Source organism: Acomys minous (assembly GCF_964271855.1).
Source record: "Acomys minous genome assembly, chromosome: 12".
NCBI lineage: Eukaryota > Metazoa > Chordata > Mammalia > Rodentia > Muridae > Acomys > Acomys minous.
In genome coordinates, this window is record NC_140493.1 from 96,003,686 (window position 1) to 96,022,917 (window position 19,232).

A 19,232-nucleotide genomic window follows, 5' to 3' on the forward strand; every position below is an offset into this window, starting at 1 on the left:
CATTTCCCTCCGCCCATTTGATGTTTGATGGTTGCTTCTTAAAAGAAATACTCATAGCTCCATGCACTTAAAAGCAGGAGCCAATGAGCATGTACTTTAGACATTACAGTTTCCCCTGTGCTGTGAGAAGGGAGCTCTGTGAAGCCCACAAGGCGAGCAGGCCAACAGAGCAGCCCACTTCCTTGCTTAGTCCCTCAGACCTACAACACAGGAGGAGGCTAAGACACGGAAACAAGGTTAGGCAGGAAATAACCCATCAGATAGCCAGGGGGAGCCCTGGGCCCCTGCAGATGGGGACCCACAGTGGGTGCTCCTAAGCACTGCCTTTACTTACGCGCTTTCTTCTCTCATGAGGGCCAAGAATTTCCTCACACGGTACTCAGGGTCCATCTACAACCATCAGAAGAGAAAAAGACATGTCCATGGCATTTTCCCCGCAAAATGCATCCCCCCTCCTTTGGTTTGCTTTTGTTTTTGAGGCAGGGTTTCTCTGTTTTAGGTCTGGATGTCCTGGACTAGTTTTGTAGACCAGGCTGACCTTGAACTCACAGCAATCCGCCTGCCTCTGCTGGGATTACAGTCGTGTGCCAGCCCCCTGCTCCCACTCCCTCATCCCGGCCCAAAATGCATTTCTTTCACACAAGGGAGATGCTTAGTGCTACCCTTCCAGTGGCTTTCAGGGACCTGTCACTTGGAGGCCAGTGGGAAGTTGGGAAAAGGCACTGGTCATTCACTGGCACCTCAGCCAAGTGCTCTCACTCGGCTGTGTTGGTATGAAGAGGAAAAAAAGGACACCAGCAAGGCGTCACCGAAACACTAGGCTCATGGGGGTGGGGGTGGGGTCCAGACATGCCTGGATACATTCAGGGTACTGTGACTCATGGGAGTTCAAATGATAGCCAATTCAAACGTCTTATTGGAGGAGTAAGACAGAATTTGAAGAGACCAAATTGAGGTCTGATTAAAGTGACCAAAATATAGTTATGACTTTCACATACTCAGTGACCTGGCTTTCTCAGTTCCAGTGCCTGCCCCTTTGAGATTGGTGGAGATGCTACTATACCTAAGAAGGCAGAAAATGCTTCTGGACTCTGCTCTTGGCACACCTGGCCTCTGGCTGCCCATGTGTCACAGGCCCATGACAAGATGGTGGGTTTTGATCCAGGTGCCCAGTTCAAGTCATTATTACTTAAATTACCTCTCCTAGCTGTCATTTTGCCGCCAATTTACCCTACTTTGTTAAAGTGTATGGTGTTCTTATTGGCCTGACTGCGATGTGTGGTGATGTGGGAAAAAAGAGCATTACAAACCAACACCTTTAATTCCTAGGCATGAATTTTTTATTGTAAGAAACACCTCACTTGTAAAGCATGTGGAAGGGCAGAAGTCTGCTCCCAAGAGGGAGACTCCCCGCCCTCTAGGGACAGCTTGCAAACCCTCTGCCACTGTGCGCGGCTGCGGGTGAGGGTGCAATCAAATTCTCCTCCAAACACTTTGCAAGCAATGCTTCTCCTTCTGTCCTGGCAAAACGTGGAACAGAAGTTTCAAATGTATCAAAGTTAAGGGTCAGACTACAAAGAACTAAGAAAAAGTGTGAACAGCTAACAAAAGATCCATTTTCCCCTCTTTGGGACTAGAATTACACATGAATCAATTGTCAAAGCGTTTTCTAAAAAATGGAACTGGCTGGAGCTCGCCCCAGTTAGTACACGCAGGTCTTTGCCCATTAACTATATTTAATATGTGTGAGGAGCGACTTACTGACTTGCCCGTAGCTATGGAATTAAAAGTCAAGAGAAAGGGAGGAAAAAAGTAATCTAGATAAATGACTTTATTCCCTCAGGTGACATCCAGTCAGCGCAGATCCTCAACACCGAGCAAGTTTTAACAAAATCGGGTACAGCGAGCAGAGCAAGCATGGCTTCCACTCTGCTGAACTGCATGCCTCTCCACTCGGGCTTGGCTCCTCAGGCAGATCTAAAGAGAAGTCACTCAGCTGCACGGAATCCATTTGACGTGAAGGGGTTCAAACTCCAGGCCTATGAAGTGTCAGTCGCTGAAGATTAGGCCGAGCGCCCCACTCTCACTTTCTACCCCACACACATAAGAGGTATTAACTTGATCACTGAGCTGCAGGCATCAAAGGAAGAGGAGGGGGTGGGGTGGGGAGAAAAACTCACATAGTTTCTTCTATGCAATTATTTTAAAAGATTGGACTGAAACTGAAAAAAAAAAAAAAAGAAGGGTAGAGCTGACTTTCTGACAGATTTATCTTTTTTTCAGGGACAGAGCCAATACACCTGTATGGACGCCTTTCCCAGGAATAAGACTGAGCAGGGCGCTCAGTCTCTGGCTCTAATTTACTGCTCATAATGGAAAATACATAAATCGACTTAAAAAACAGTTGCTGGAAGCTCAGGGAACTTTTGCTTCCTGAAAAACCACAAAAATTTAATTTTGAATTTAGTTTCTCAGGGAGAATATTTCTTATTTATTGGCCTAAGAGCTTCCTTCACAGGTGAACGGGAAGCTGAGATCCCCCGCGGCTCACGCTGGACGGGCGGGGCTGTTCAGTGATGACCAGTGCCTAGAATAACACCAGTCTACCTGACTCCCTCATCCACTCACCTATCCATTTATTTGTTCCAGGAAAACTCACCGAACACTCAAATATGTGCTCATCTGGTTCAGGGGCCATGGACAGTGGGTGGCAGTCCAGGTGTCTGCCCACAGATATTATGTACCTGTGTGCGCGTATGTGATGTGATGTGAGAAAGTTCCAAATTAGTCTCATTTGCTTGTGCCTGGCTGGCATCAGGCTGGGACTCAGTTGTCTATGGGATCCTGGATGCTTTAACCCTACAACAGTCCACATGAGATTTCTGGGGAGCTGGGCACGGTGGAGGCACACCTTTAATTTCAGCACTTGGGAGGCAGAGCCAGGGGGAGATTTGAGTTTGAGGGTTGTCTAGTCTACATAGAGAGCTCCAGGAGTGGCCAGGGCTACACAGAGAAACCCAGTCTTGGAAAACTAAAACAAATGAACGGAAATTTCTAGGCATTCAGTGAGGAGAAGTACACAGGGCGCATGTCTAATCTGGACAAGTCAATGCGTCTGCGCTTGCACGTCCCCACGTCTCCCTACCTGTCCATGCAGGCACGTACTGACCCTGATGGGTAACACCTCACCTCAGTAATGAGTGTGCGATCCGGGTTAATTCACTGACAACTTTTGGATATGGAATTCATATTTTTAAAATTGCTCTTGGAAGTCCTTTCTAATTTTAGACCTAATAACTCTCTACATTAAGATGAAAAGGCACGCCACGCTCTTCTCATTTCTTTCTGAGGATTAAGGAGGAGATGCTGGGTAGTGGCAGCGCACGCCTTTAATCCCAGCACTTGGGAGCCAGAGGCAGGTGTATCTCTGAGTTTGAGGCTGGTCTGGTCTACAGAGCTGCATAGATAAGCCTTGTCTAGAAAAACAGAAGGAGGAAGAGGAGGAAGAGGAGGAAGAGGAGGAAGAGGAGGAAGAGGAGGAGGGGGGAGGGACAGGAGGAGGGGGAAGGGAGAAGCAGGAGAAGAAAAGAAAGAAGGAAGAAATAAGAAGAAGGAATAAGAAGAAGGAATAAGAAGAAGGAAGAAGAAGAAGAAGAAGAAGAAGAAGAAGAAGAAGAAGAAGAAGAAGAAGAAGAAGACAACTGCAACAACAGCCAATGTTCCTGATCCCTGGGGAGGAGCCTTGGGCAGGCCTTCTTGGTGTGCCACCCCCGTTCTTGTGACTCACGCAGAGAAGGCATCGCCTTACCTGCAGGGACATCTCAATCAACATGAGTAACTTCTTGATTCCTATCCAGACTTTCTTCCCTTTGACTTGCTGAGCAATTGTGGTGCGCTCCTTATCTTTGAAGTTGCCCAAAAGCTACAAAAGTAATAAGCAATCATAAAGTCACCTTCACAGTATGCACCTCAGCACATCTGCCCTTAAGTGAACAGTGGGAGGAGCCACCTGACTGTCATAAACTGACGCACCCAGTCATATATGACCATATAAGGCAAAAGTCTTATTCTGTGGACCAGACTAGCCTAAAACTCATGGTAATCCTCCTGCCTCAGCTTCCCTAGTGCTGAGATCACTTTGTCTGGAAGAGACATATCTTAAGCTGGTTTCCTAGGGACCTCCACTAAACTGAAAGACATGTTTGCTGCGGGGGGAAAACAGCTCCAATCTGGGATAAATACAAGTTAAATGTGTTAGCATTCCTTCCTAGGAGCAATTTGTATGTGTCAAAGTAGACTAACTTTTTCTTTAGCCCATCCCGGATACGACAGTATGCTCAAACAGGTGACCCAGAAACACCTCTCACAGGAGCAGCTAGCTCCTGTGCTGTTGGAAGCCTCCCTGACTCGACCACACCGAACCACTTTCATCATATTTTCCAACAGATCTATCTAGTCATCTGTGCACATCAATGTAGTCAACACTCACTGCAAGATTCACTTTTTTAAATTAAAGGCTTTATCACCTTCGAAAAAATTACGGGAGCGTTTCTACATTGTAAAGTTGCGAAGTCGGGGTGGCTTTTGTGGCGTTTCAAAGGCTTTAATCACTGTTCTTGTTTATTAAATGCAAAGGAATGTGCAGCCAGCCAGCGTGAAGAGACGTTGGTTACTCCCACGGTGCTGCTGCACCCATCCGAGGCCCTGCTGTGTAATGCAGAAGCTCCACGTGCATGCTGGGAAGAGAGTGGGTGACCCCTGCAGTCTGTGGGCTGCCCACACCAAGGGAGACGGTTATCACTCTCCATTGCCTCTTTCTTCTTCCTCGTGCTCCTGAAAATCTCTGGAGGGTTCATCCCGGGTCCCCCATTCTAGCTTAATGCTAACGGCCAGTTGCTCTGGCTGGGGACCCTTCAGCATCATCTAAGGCCTCAACTGCTCTCTGATAGGCAGCTTTTAGCAGTGATGCGTCGTTACCTCCAGTGCCTCCAGCAGCTGCTCTCCCGTGGCAATGTTGGGCACGTGGATGGTGGTGCTGAAGGCGTGAAGCATCTCCATTTCCTGCAGGACATCTTTGCGGCTGGTGGTCCCGATGATGAGGAGCTTGCGGCCCTGCTTAGCGAGACAGACGTGTTACGGTGCACAGAAACCCGACAATGAGGAGGCCAGAGGAGGCTTGAATGGAAGGAGCAGAACCCACTTATTTGTGTATGTAAGTGAGTAGGCAAAACACACAAAAACCAGGGTTTATCAAATAAAACTCGAAACAAGGCACAGATGGTGCAACTTGGAAGCAGCAACAACGAAGTGGGGCCTTCTCACTGATGCCGGCCAACAAGGGACCAGTAAATCGGGGAACACCAAACCAAAGCCAGAGACACCCAATGTACACTACAGGTCCATCTTGTGATGGGAAATAGGGTTTTTCTTAAACAGGGTCTCACTATGCAACTGTGGCTGGCCGGTCTAGAACTCACTATATAGATTAGGTAGCTGGCCTCAAACTCAGAGGTCTGCTTGCCTCTGCTAGATTCGTCTTCATAGCTGAGTTCCAGGCTAGGCAGGGCTGCACAGTGACACCAGGTCTCTGAAATAACCCCCCCAAAAAACAACAACAACAACAACAACAACAAAACTTCCAAAAGCTTCAACTTGGCTTTGTACATATTATACCATGAATTGTCAACGAAGCACGATAGGTTTTGTCAATCTCACTCATTGTTTTTGTCCACCAGGGCTGTGGTTCACTGGTAGAGTACTTGCTTAACATTGCCTAGCTTAATGCCTAGCACTGAGACTAGGTTCAGGTTCTAGATATGTGTATGAACACCTATGCTGCGTGCGCACGCGCGCGCATACACACACACACACACACACAAGCAGAAACCCTTGACACTATCAGCTCCTTGGTTTAGCAGATTTTTGATGTATATAGATTAAAGGGGAATCATTGCTGCTGTCCAATAAATCAACTAGAAAAAACATATTAACCCAAAAAATCAAATGCTTATCAACGGACATTTACAAAGCTCTTGAATGCCTATGGAATGACCTTGTATAGAGAGGTGGAAAGATATAAAACAACAACTGACCCTCAAGACTATGCCACCTGGAAGGGAGAAATATTATTTCCAGGGAAAGAACCTGGCAGAGGAAGTACGTTCCCTGCAGGAAGGTTTTTTGTTTTTTTTTGGTTTTTGAAGACAGGATTTCTCTGTATAGACCTGGCTGTCCTGGAACCTGTTCTGTAGACCAGGCTGGCTTCTTCCTCTGGAGTGCTGGGACTAAAGGCCTGCACCACCACACCTGGCCTCCAGGCTAAGTCTTAAGAAACGGCTGAGCTGGTCTGCAAGATGAAGAGGGCTCTAAGACAGAGGGAGTGGAAGTCCAAAGGCAAAAATAACAGAAGCTGGGTGCTGAGGCAATCACATACAGAGACACATTTATATGCATCTTTACTATAGCAAGAAAGGCTTTTATACTAAAAAACACTTTCACAATTCTAATGCTAACTTTGGAACATGCTTCTAAAGCTAGCAGATACCAACGCTGGCGCAGTCTTGTTACAGTTATTGCTGTTTCGACAGTGTCTGGCTATGTGCCCAGGCTAGCCTTCAGCCCCTGAGCTCAGTGATGCTCCTGGCTCATCACAACTAAGGAAAGGCAGCGGGTTCTCCTCCCCTCAGGCCCTAGCATCCTAACCTCTCTCTTCTCACAGAGGGAAACACTGGCTCCCGAGGAGCATCTCTGCAGAGGCGCGTCTTGCTCACTATAGAGAGCTGGACTTTTTTTTTTTTCCATCTACCACCATCTTCCTCAAGGAACTTTCTCCTCCAGCGACTCCGATGTCTTCAGAGTGTTGAAAGATTGGGAAGTGTGGGGTAACTTATAATAGAGACGCTAATTTATGTTTTCCCTGTCTCCTTGTTTAACAAGACTGCAAACAGTGTGGAGAGGTCATGACCCAGGCAAGCTCAGGCCTTGACTTGTAAAGCATCATCTTTAAGAAAACACTGAAAAACATTACCAAATAATTAAATTGTGCCGGATCGCTTTTGTGTGTGTGTGTGTGTCTGTGTCTGTGTGTGTGTGTGTGTATTAATTAGCGGGAATGCTCATCTGGAAGCGCTCTCATGGAAAAGCAGCTGTGGATGTACGAAGGTAAGAGCCACACCGGGTCACACGTGAAGGGTAGCAACTGCCAACAGCATGCAGTGGGCCTGTGGCTTTAGAAGAGGTGTGTTCCACTCGAAGGGGAACTCTATCTTGCTTATGTGTGGCTACTGGTTTAAAGTCCTCAGTGCCCACACATGCCCCATGGAAGAAAGAAAGAAAGAAAGAAAGAAAGAAAGAAAGAAAGAAAGGAAAAAGAAAAAAGAAGAAAAAAAAAGCAGCAATAACCTATCTGGGAGGCAGGGAGTTGCTCCCAAACTCTTCCTGATGAGACACAGAAAAGGCCTAAATAAAATGACTATCTGCCAATCGGATTAGGATGAGCATTGTTCCGAGGTTAAATAAGTATTAGTTAACTAAGTCTTAGTGCTATAAGAAGCAACTCAGGTGAAAACATTACCATGAAAAAGGCAGCGCTCGGTCAGGTGCTGATCCTTCAAAAACCCACTTCTTTACAGGATGAAGAATGAGCCAAGCGCCCAAGCAGCATCTGAGCCTTTTGCCACACAAAGGGCTAACCAGATAATCCACACCCTTTCAGAGTTCTGCCATTGATTGGCCCCAATCAACTGATTTGTAACAAAAGTTCATGTGGAATAAAGCTTTTTTTTTTCTTTTCCTAAATAAAAAAATGCCACCAATATAATAACTGCAGTGAAATGGAAGGACTGGCTGGCCTCAACCCCCCAACAAAAGTGAAGTCAGTTATGTGGGGAAATAAAGGCTGCTCTTTCTTATCATTCAATGCAGCAAATGTAACACACTCTCGCTAAGAAGCATTAACCCGGAACAATCGGAAACCCTGGGATGGATTAAGAAGTGAGTTTAAAAGCGAGGTTCAAAACTGCCATGTGCGATGGGCCCTAGACTCTATTTTCTAATGGCTACAATCTGATGTTTTCGTGAAAGAGTGAAAATGTCAGAACATTCGGAATTTGTAAACCCAGGGAGTGCAAGACGAAATGAGCATTTGCTAATTGGAACGTTAACAAGAACTCATCTTTTAAGGCAGGAGAATGGTGAAATTTAGTGTGCACCTTTAAAGTGATTGAAATGTATCTGGGAAACTGGCTGGTCAGCACTACCAAGTCACATACCAGCAAACATTAAGGGGCAGTGGCTGCAGAGACTTGGAGGTGCGTGGAGCATCTCAGAGTGGGCTAACTGGGAGCAGCAGCAGAGCTGCTGACTGGGCTGAGCTGGGACGGCCCTCCAGGAGCAGGACAGGTCTCTAATGCCACCAAGCCCCATGTGGTTGGTGGAAGCAGCTACGCTGCAGGACCAGGTCTCTCTGGAGAGATGAGGGCTGCCAACGAAAGGAAGACTCAGGATGCTGAAAGAAGGAAGGAGAGGTAATATAAAAAGCATCAGGACAAAGCAAAGGCAGGCCTTAAGGAGAAAGGGCCATGGTGGAGAGGAAGGATCCTGGCAGGTGCCTGCACAATGCCCTCCTCTTGTGGCCTTGGACAAAGCAGCCACAGGGATGCCATGCCAGTTTTGAGTCTTGCACCCTTCAGCCCATAGCTTACCCATAATTGGGTGGAAGCAGGGGTGAGGAAAGCGATGGCGTTTTCCACCTTTTACTTTCGAGGGCTTGCTTCAGTGTCCGCTTTTCCATAGCTCACTCAGGCCCCACGCCCACCCGCTTCCTCTCTCTTATTCTACTCTTCGGTCCCACGACGGGATCACCCTTCACAGACCACCTGCGTGACTCATGCCTTATGTTTGCTCAGCCTTGCACGTCTCACAAGTGTTTTGTGAGGCAGGGGTGAAGTGTGTTTGGTTTTACTGAACCATCCGGAGCTAACACGGGGCCTTGTACGAGGCGGTAGGGGGCAGTTAATAAATATATGCTGAACAAGCGAACGATCACAGTTCCGGTTTCCCAGTAGTAGATGACTCTATTGTTACATCTCTCTTCTGGCCCTGGAAAAATGTACATTACACAAGGTTAACAGGAAATGACCATTTCCGAGTCCACAGCCCTGCACCCTGAGTGTTGACGATGAGGACGCTCTAGAGTGGATGGCACTCACTCAGCCTGCAATGTGAGTTGACGCCAAAGGCTGCCGCAACTTCCCTTTTAGCTGATCGACCCTCATCTGCTGGCTTCTCTAGCAAAGGGAAGCGGCTTATGGGAAGCGAGGAACTCAAGTTACTGAGATAAGAAGTATTAGTGTCTCCTACAACTCTTGGTTTGCTGTAAAGGAAATGAAAAGATTACCTAGCATTAAAAGCAGCCAGCAAGCTGGGCATGGTGGTGCACGCCTTTAATCCCAGCGCTCGAGAGGCAGAGGCAGAGGCAGGTGGATCTCTGTGAGTTCGAGGTCAGCCTGGTCTACAAAGGGAGTCCAGGACAGCCAGGGCTAACATGGAGAAACCTTGTCTTGGGGGGGGGGAGGGGGAAGGATCTCGCAGGGCTGAGAGTGGGTTCAGTGATAGACAGCTTGCCCACAAAGGGAAAACCCAATTTTAAGCCCCAGCATTGCAGAGACAGACAGACAGACAGACAGACAGACACACACACCCCAACCAGGAGTCAGGGCAGCAGCAGTGATGGCCTCCAGGCCTCTCCACGTCTAGCCTGCCTTTGGGCTCATGGCTCAAATGTCTGTGGCTGCCGTGGCTCCTCTTTGTACTTTTCTCCCCTTCTTCAGTCAAATGCTCAAGTTGAATACCAAAGGAAGGATGTTTCGAATAAATCATGCTGCAACTGGGAAGACAACGACACTTAAGTTCTCCATTAGACTTTACCCTGGAGCAAATTCTTTGCCTGGCCCTTTGTAGGCAGCCTGGTGCTGTAAGCAGAGCAGAGGACAGGAGGAGGGCGCTCACGCTGATGGCGGAGAAACCAGAGCCTGGACTCTAGATTTTAAATGGGCAAAAGCAGACGACTCCGTGGAGTCGTCTCACAAGACTGAGTCTGAGCCATGGGACCTTACACTGGAGCAGTGCTAAGGACTGCCTGCTCTCCGTCTTCTTGTGCTCTTCTGAATTGAGTAGCTGAGTGGGGAAGAGATGTTTCTGGGCTCTTAGGCTTTGGGGTCCACTGCTGACGGCTTACCTTTTTTCGTGATGCTATGAATTGAACCTGGGGGCCTTACACACAGCAGTTAGGAGCGCCCCATGTACGATTTTATTATTTATTTATTTATTTATTTATTTATTTATTTATTTGGTTTTTTGAGACAGGGTTTCTCTGTGTAGCCTTGACTGTCCTGGACTCACTTTGTAGACCAGGCTGGCCTCGAACTCACAGCGATCCATCCACCTGCCTCTGCCTCCCGAGTGCTGGGATTAACGGCGTGCGCCACCAGGGCCGGCTCTCATAGCAGTTCTTTCTAACTTTATTTCCACCTGTGTGGTTTTCACTTTGGGGTTGTTGGGAGTTTGTGCCAGTGTGCAGCTGTATCATGTTCGTATTTCAGAGCCTTCCCTCCCCTGACTCTGTCCTCTTTAACCACAGGACCATACTCAGCATGTCCTGTCATAACATCTCACCTGTGAAGAGGCACCTTGCTAAACAATTTCAATTACCCAGAACTCAAGCAAGTACTAAAAATAATAAATTACTCAAGTACTCAAGACAAGAAAGAAGCAAATAACATCTAGGCCCAAACATGAGTATGAGGTTTAGAGAGCCAAGGCTACACAGACAAACCCTGTCTCAATAAAACAAAACAAGATGATCCTGAGCAGAAGCGTCCAAGTACTGAGGGGCCTGGCAGGGGCTGGCAGATGATCTTGCTCACTAGAGTCCTGCAGGTAGCAGCTGTCTGCATCATCACCAAGGAGCCAGGGGGCACAAAGCTTAACACACAGGGCATGCGGTCTCCCTACTGACTGCCACACACACGGTCTGCATATGCCAACGTGCCTTGCTGAGTGCACCAACACATTGGTGGTGACAACAATTCTTATTCACTAATAGAGTTTAGCATATCTTGCCTCAGATACCAAAAATATACACGGCCAACTTTTTCCTCTTAAAACCGTTGTTTTGGTTGGTTGGTTTTTGTTTTTTGTTTTTTTTCCCCCAAGACAGGGTTTCTCTGTGTAACAGCCCTGGCTGTCTTGGAACTCATTTTGTAGACCAGGCTGGCCTTGAACTCACAGAGATCCGCCTGCCTCTTCCTGTTGAGTTGCTGGGATTAAAGGCGTGCACCACCACTGCCTGGCAAGTATGACAGTTGATAAGTATGGATATACTTTGGGCAGTGGAGAAAGGGTGGCTCTCATTGGTTAAAAGCACTGGCTGCTCCTATAGAGGCCATTGGGTCAATTCCCAGCACCCACAGCCATCTGCTCCTCCAGTTCCAGGGGAGCCAACGCCCTCTTCTGGACTCTGAGGGCACCACACCCATGAAGGTAAAACACCCACGTACAGCAAAATAACGCTTCAGTCAAAAAAATGAAGCCCCTTGCTTTCCTCTGGATTCCCGTTCTTGTCCCCAGTGAAACTGAACAAGTCATGTGAAATCTAAGATGGTTTATTGTACCCAAAACATAGCCTCAATCGCCAAGAATCTTTGTATGAAAGGCTATGACACCCTAATTTGCACATAGGCACATCCTTGTCATTGGATAGTGACAGAGGCACCAGCCTCTGTGTGAACCAGAAAAACAGCAACAGGGACAACAGCAGCAAACTCCTGACTACAGAAAACAGCCGCTGGGGTCTGGGCAAACCTAGCCATGCCAGCAGGCCGTGTGAGGGAGCCGTAGAACCCACCAGAATAAGTGTGCATATCCCAGGTATGCGATGCAGGGACACTGAGAACTCATTTGACAAAATAATTGGAATTGAGGGCAGCGTCCTGGCGAGCGAGCATCAGAGGCGCAGCCTCAGCTCCATGCCTAGCTAGACAGTGAGCGCTGCTTGTATTGCAGCAGTGTACCCCTCGGCCGAAAACCGCGCAACGGGGCAGGGTATTGTATCCATCCTCACTTTCTATACTGTGGGATAAATAGTTACTACCTGTGCACTCTAACAAAAGCAGATGCTCCTGAAGGTATCTCAACCTTGCATGTCTAAAGAAATGTGACAGACCAACCCTTCCACCAGCCATGCATGACACTTAACTGCTGCCACTCATCTTGGGTCGGGTTCAGCCATCATCCTTTTAGATGGGAAACACAGCTCTGAGTGGAGCCAAGGACAGCTGTGAGAGCCGAGGGGCCCTCCCCACCACAGAGTATCTTATGGACATTGCAGCATTTATTTTAAAAGAAAAGGCAAGGTTAGAAATAGATATCACACATAGTCCAATAGGGAGGGCTCATCTAACGCTGTCTGAGGCCATCCTGAGCTACACAAGATCCTATCTCCACAAAACAAAATGAGACAAAACAAAGCGTTATGCTGCTAGGTTGAGAGTGAAAGTAGCTATGTAAAAACACTAAAATTTTATTTTTCCTAGCTGGCTGGTGGTGGCCTACACCTTTAATTCTAGCACTCGGGAGGCAGAGGTAGGTAGATCTCTCAGTTTAAGGCCAGCTTCATCTATACAGTGAGTTCCAGGACAGCCAGGGCTGCACAGAGAAACCCTGTTTTAAAAAAAACTGAAAAGAAAATTTTTTCCTGATTACCTAAGTAATGTGTTTGTGGTAGAAGTTTTATAACATATAAGAAATAATGAGGGGTTGGAGAGATGGCTCAGAGGTTCAGAGCACCGCCTGCTCTTCCAGAGGCCCTGAGTTCAATTCCCAGCAACCACATGGTGGCTCACAGGCATCTACAATGTGACAATAAATAAAATAAATAAATCTTTAAAAAGAGAAAGAAAGAAAGAATGAATGAATGAAGCAGGAAAAGACCTGCCGTCGGGGAGGAGCAGCAGCTGTGTTTAAGATGAAAATGGTAGGACTTCCATTACCATAAAATACTGTTTTTTGTTTTATAGTCAATACAGACTAATGCTTATATGAAAACTTAGGGGGTGCTTAGCCCAGTTTTTCTTGTTCGAGGCCAACTGATGGAAGGACAATTACAACAAACTGTTTGGGGATATCTACTCTACCCCTTACGATTTTTTTGAGACAGGTCTTGCAATATAGCCCAGGCTAGCCTTAAGCCTGCCATAGTCCTGTGTCCTACCTTTACCTCCCAAGAGTGTGCCATCATACATAAAAGCCCCCTTTCTCTCCTCTCTCTCACGTGTGTGTGGTGTGTGTGTGCGTGCACGCCTGCATGTGTGCATGTGTGTGTGTGTGTGTGTGTGTGTGTGGTATGTGGCAGCCTGGTCACACCCAGTGAGAAGGCCTCTTTGTCCTCTCCAGTGTGACAGGGAGGGCTGTGACGGTGTGTGGCTTGCAGACACACTGTGACGTAAAGCCATCAAGTCCTAGTTCTATTCACATTCCAGTAAACACCAGGGATTCTGACAGACTGTCCTAGTCCTTTTATAAGGTTGGCTTTTCCCAATGGCTGTTAGGTACACACTGCATGGCATGAAGCCCCAGGGGTGCTCAGAGACCTGTGTCCTGATTTTAGGCACAGGAAGTATGAAGGAAAATGAGTTGCCATTCGGTTGTACCAGGAGTTGGGAGAAAGGACCATGGTCACAGCCCCCAGGGGCCTCAAGGAAAAGCAACAGGTGGGCCAGTGCAGGTGCAGCGGGCAGCATCCCCAGGCCTCAGTGGCTAGGTCCCCTGCCAATAACCCCCATCAGCCTCTCCACATCCCCCTCCCCCCCACACACCCTGCCTTATCGAGTTCTGAAACTGTCTCTATCTCAATTCTTTTATAACAGAAATCTCTAATACCCAGACAAGTACATTTGTCCTAGGACTTAGCTTACATATACCACTGACTGTGGACAGAGGCACAGGAGGGGACACAAGCTAGAATTCTGAATTTACTCTCTCTGGCCTTCTCCTTTACTTAGCAGGTGCACGGCTCAGCTGCCTGTCTCACTAGCCGAAAAGGCCCCGGGGCTACCTGCAGGTAATTCTTGCCTTAATATCTTATATGGTTACAGTTCTACCCTTATAAAGGCCTTCGCTAGATAATATCTTAGTTCATCCTTAACAGATAGGAAAAGAAGAACCTTTTTAACTTCATAGGAGGGAGGGAGGGAGGGAGGGAGGGAGGGAGGGAGAGAGAGAGAGAGAGAGAGAGAGAGAGAGAGAGAGAGACACTAAGATTCCAGTGATTCCAGTTTAAGGCAATAATGCCAGAAGGTATCTGACTTGAATTCAGGATTTATGACCCTAAGCAAGTTCTGCAGAGAAAGTACTCCTAGGAGGTGAGCAACATCATTGAATGCTGGGTGATGGCTACAACACCTCCAGAGCTGGTATATTGGGGCTGGGGTGTGTGTGTGTGAGGAGGCTTACCTAGGCTGTGAAAAACTAAGGCTGCATTTTAGCAGTGATGCAATTTGTTCATATTTTTCATCTGCTGACTAAAATTTAGATATTCTGAGTTACTAGAAAATGGTGTACACACACCCACACACCCACACACACCCAAGTACTGATTTTGGTATTAATTAATGCCTACCATGTATTCTTCCAAAAACAATTTTTAGAAAATCAAACCCTTTGAAATATCTTCTCAGCTATTTCTAAGAATGTTTTATAAAAGGGTTCATCTAACATTTTACTATTTTTGATACATTTAAAACTAATCTGCACTTACATATTTTATTCAGTTTATGTGTAACTTCCCAAGAAAACCTACTATTCTAAGAAAAGTGCATATAAAATACCTTTATAAAACACAGTAGCTATCTAATATTATTGACTTAATAAATGGAAAAATTATCCAGGGGCAGCGGTGCACACCTTTAATCCCAGCACTTGGGGAGGCAGAGGTTGGCGAATCGCTGTGAGTTCGAGGCCAGCCTGGTCTACAAAGTGAGTCCAAGACAGCCAAAGATACACAGAGAAACCCTGCCTTGAAAAACCAAAATAATAAACAAGTAAACAAACAAACAAACAGGAAAAATAGGCCACTGGCCTGCTAGTCATCATTAAAAAAAAAAAAAAGTCCACTGCAGAAGCCACCCTGTCAAGTGGTTACAATTAATGTGTCTGGCAAAACGAGCACATCTTTTCCTGAAGTGGTTATACATCTTACTGAGTCATACTGTAGTCATTAGCCAGGGTTAATTTTAAACAGATAGATGGAAAGATTCTCGTGTTTAGGCCTGTAGGCTTTGGAGTCTTCCATTATCTGTTTATTCACTAAAGCAACGAAAGGCTGAAGAGTTGCCCAACACGAGCGAGACTGTCCCGATACCACAGCTATGGGAATGTCCTGCAACAGCTACACGAAAGCAGTGCCCTCCACAGACAGGTGCTGCTGAAACAAAATCCACGGCGGAACACGGATGCCTGTACAGAGAGCTATAGTTTTTGTTTTAATTTTTAAAGAATATTTTTACTGAATACTCTTCTAAAGAGCTGCTACAGGCTGCTTCCTTTCTATAGTTTTTATTCACCCAACTATGCCCTGACAATACCACCCCCACATACTATATATATAGTATATATATCTATATATCTATATCTATACATCTATATCTATATATATATATGGCCTTGAACTTCTGATACCCTTGCTTCTACCTCCCCAAGGGCTAGGATTTTGTGTGAACCCCATCACACCTAGCTTTCTTTCTTTCTTTTTTTTCCCCTGAGACAGGGTTTCACAATGTAGCCCGAGCTGGCCTTGAACTTACACCCTTCTGCCCCTGCTTCCTCAAAGCTAGGATAGCAGGCACACAGCAGCACATTCTACTTCCTGCCCTTTAAAAACAACAACGAAGCATCCCCAGGCACCACAGCGATAGGTGTTGTAGTTAAATTCAGTTTCAACTTTTAACCATTAGGCCTGAGTTTTACTTTGGGAATATTGCTAAGACTTTGGAGATATTCTTTTTAAACGTTTATAGTTTCCAAAGAGTGTACTACTGGTATGACACAAACAAGTTATGTGCAAATCTCCTCCATCAGCTGAGGAGAAGGCAAGCGGTACCCGGGGAATGGACCCCTGGCCAGCTTTCAGTGTCCATAGCTACTTACTCACATGTCTGATCAGGTGCCATTTTCTATATGCCCTGATAAAAGAAGGTTGGGAGGCCCTGGAAAGGGACCAGTTCTCCATGAACTGTAAGGCTAGTCTGCTCTGTTCTGCCCTACCCTATTCTATCCAGATGGGGCTTCCAGTGGGACGCTAAACAATGCCAGGAACACCCAGAATTAAGAAGCCCTTAGACTTGTTGAGTTGTCTTCCAGCCTGCAGAGCTCCTTCTTAGGCACTTGTCTTCCAGATGATAAAGCTATTGCTTTAAGTGTGGCCTTAGAGACCCAAGAGGTGCCGCTGGTCTAAGCAGCTCACCTGGCCTCCCCTCTTTACTCGTCCCTGATGCGCAGACCTTGGCTTTTATCCTTCCGATCTGGAAAAGCACATCCCCCTCAACTTCCATAAATCTGCAAACCTTGAAAAGAGCCCCAGTGTCATGGAGTAAAAGCACCGGGCATTAGGATCTCACTGCAAGGAGGAGGGCTGCCTTCAAGCCTCTCACTGCTAAGCCGGACATTTCCTAACACTGGACAAATTGTACGTCCAGCTCAGGGAGGGTGAACTGCAGTGGTCTTTTACCCTCCGAGCCAATTGTTAGCTTTTCACAGGAATCAGCAGGGAAGCACATGTGAACCCTCTGTGTGCCGGTGAGCGCCCCCATGCCTTGTGTGATTCTGCATGTAGATGAAGCAGGCTGGGAGCTTTCTCAGAGAAGCCTTTTCTGCCGCTCGGCTCCCTGCTGGGGCAGCCCTTTTCAGGCTTTCTATCGCCCCCTCCTTCTCTGCTCCCGCAGAACACAGGGGAAACTTGATTGAAATAAAGACCTAGGGAACATGTTTGATTTCCTCCTGCTCAATCCATTTTAGAAAAGCTTTTAATTGGTTTTAAAAAGATGCTAAACAAAATGTGATGATGTTGCTCAGTTTTCAGGAACTACCCATAAACACTTTTTATACTTTCGGAGGGCTAATAAATCAGTCATGAAAGTAACTCTTCAGATCAATTTAAAGCAAACCCATTGAACACCAGGTTCATTAAAAATCTATGCATTTGCTTAGAAAAAATTTAAAATTCAAAGAAAATTATCCTAGTAACTGAAATCTGCCTTGAATTTTTAGTTCTATGCCGAAAAAATGCAGGAACAAGGAGATGACAAAGGGAGAGAAGGAGGGCTTGAGACCCAGTTTTAATAAGCCAATTTACAAGAGGGGAAGGGTGGGGGAGGGGAGGGGGGAAGGGAGTATCTGGGTACATAACAACACGGGCCCTGGAGGGATCCTTTCATCGGAGTGTGCGCACACAGGCGAACACGCACACACAGTGCCGCTTCGAGAAAGCTGGAATTAACAACAAATGCAAAAATCAAGGCTGAGGGATGCAGTTTCCGTCTTGTAAGGCGTACAGCGCTCTCTGAAGAAAGATGAGCACACCTTTTCTTTTGTTTTTGTTTGCCAGAAAGAATAGTTTTCCGTGACCCACGCTCTCTACCTGACTCAGCACCTCCAGCCTTAACATTAAATGGAAAAGTCCAGGCGGCACTGGTTTGCTCAAGTGCATGCTCTTACTGTAGAGTCACCAGCGCCCTTGACACTGGACCAGCTTAAAAACTGTTTTCCTTTACTTGAGACAACGTACGGTAAATTTACAAAGCAAGGCGGTGCAGACAAGGCCGATTTTTATCCTGTTACACTTGTGCCAACTAGAAATACTTCCAATACTAATTTCTTCTGTCACAAATTCACTTAATGCAGCAGGTCACCTGGCAGACGGGGTCAGAGTCACCAAACTCTGACTAATGACAGACCAGTGTTCCCTTAAAAGAGATTCCCCGCCATTCCCTGTCACTAAGGCAACCAGGTTCCTTACTTCTTACACACATCTTCACTTCTTAGAGAAATTCATTCCACGGCCCTTTTTAATGATCCAATTGCAGGGTGTAAGACTGCTCCCAAGCTGGGATGTCTCCATGTGTCCTGGTGACTTGCCCTTTACTTTTAACTCTCTCTCTAATTCTTCTTTCATCATTTACATAGCTTGAGAAACCACATTTTAACGACGGGACCATTTTTATTGAGATATAATTTGCAAAGCACACAGTCCACTAACTTAAAGTGTGTAAGTCAGCGGTTCTCAGTGCATTCACAGACACGGGCGCCTGTCACCACACCTGATCTGAGGACATTGTCATTTCTCCAAAGAGAAACCCCACACTCGTTAGCAGTCGCCTCTTATTCTGCCAGTCCACCCTTCCCAGCCCCTGGCAACCACTGATAAAGTGCTTCCTATCTACCGAACGGCCAACTGTGGACACCTCACAGAAATGGAATCATACTGGGGCTGGAAAGGTGGCTCAGCAATTGAGGGCACCTGGCTGCCCTTGCTGAGGACCTGGGTTTGATTCCCAGCACCCACGCGTGGGCCCACAACGATCTGTAACTTCAGTTCCAGGATATCTGATGCCCTCTGCTGGTCTCTGTGGGCAGCAGTCACACATGCAGTGTACAGACATACATGTAGTCAAAACACCCACACATATACAATAAATAAACCTAAAGAAGAAACGATGAAGTAAAATCATAGTGTGTGGTCTTTTGTGGTTGTCTTTTTTCGCTTAGCACATTTTCAAGGTCCATTTATAGCAAAGCATGTACTGAGTGCCTTTTCACATTGCTGAATAATATTCCACATCATGACTACACTAGATTTAATTAATTAGTTAATTTAGGTTTTTCGAGACAGGGTTTCTCTGTGTAGCCTTAGCTGTCCTGGACTCACTTTATAGACCAGGCTGGCCTCGAACTCATAGCGATCCACCTGCCTCTTCCCCCTCCCCCCACCAGGTGCTGGGATTAAAGGCATGCGCCACCATGCCTGGCCGATTTTATTCTACTTAGATCATATTGTTTTCCTTTGGGGTTTCTATCAATGATCCTGCTAGGAACACTCGGGAACGGGCTTTGGTGCAGGTTGTGGGTTCTCATTAGTTTTGGGTGTACTGTAGGAGTGAACTGATGGGGCATCTCCTCAC

At 46.6% G+C, this 19,232-nt stretch overlaps 2 protein-coding genes across 3 annotated transcripts in view; both read right to left on the reverse strand.

Annotated features, from left to right (window-relative positions):
• Nucleotides 1-19,232, reverse strand: part of GOSR2 (golgi SNAP receptor complex member 2) — a 221,969-nt gene that overhangs the window by 143,468 nt on the left and 59,269 nt on the right. The gene's annotated exons all lie outside the window — the stretch shown is intronic.
• The window catches only part of NSF (N-ethylmaleimide sensitive factor, vesicle fusing ATPase), a 142,859-nt gene that overhangs the window by 1,592 nt on the left and 122,035 nt on the right, over nt 1-19,232 (reverse strand). For both annotated transcript variants that reach the window (XM_084750071.1, XM_084750072.1), the window contains exons 18-20: nt 4,978-5,112; nt 3,809-3,922; nt 335-390 (exon numbers count right to left, since the gene is read on the reverse strand). In XM_084750071.1, the coding sequence (XP_084606197.1) occupies nt 335-390; nt 3,809-3,922; nt 4,978-5,112 (305 nt within the window). The remainder of the gene's footprint in view (nt 1-334; nt 391-3,808; nt 3,923-4,977; nt 5,113-19,232) is intronic.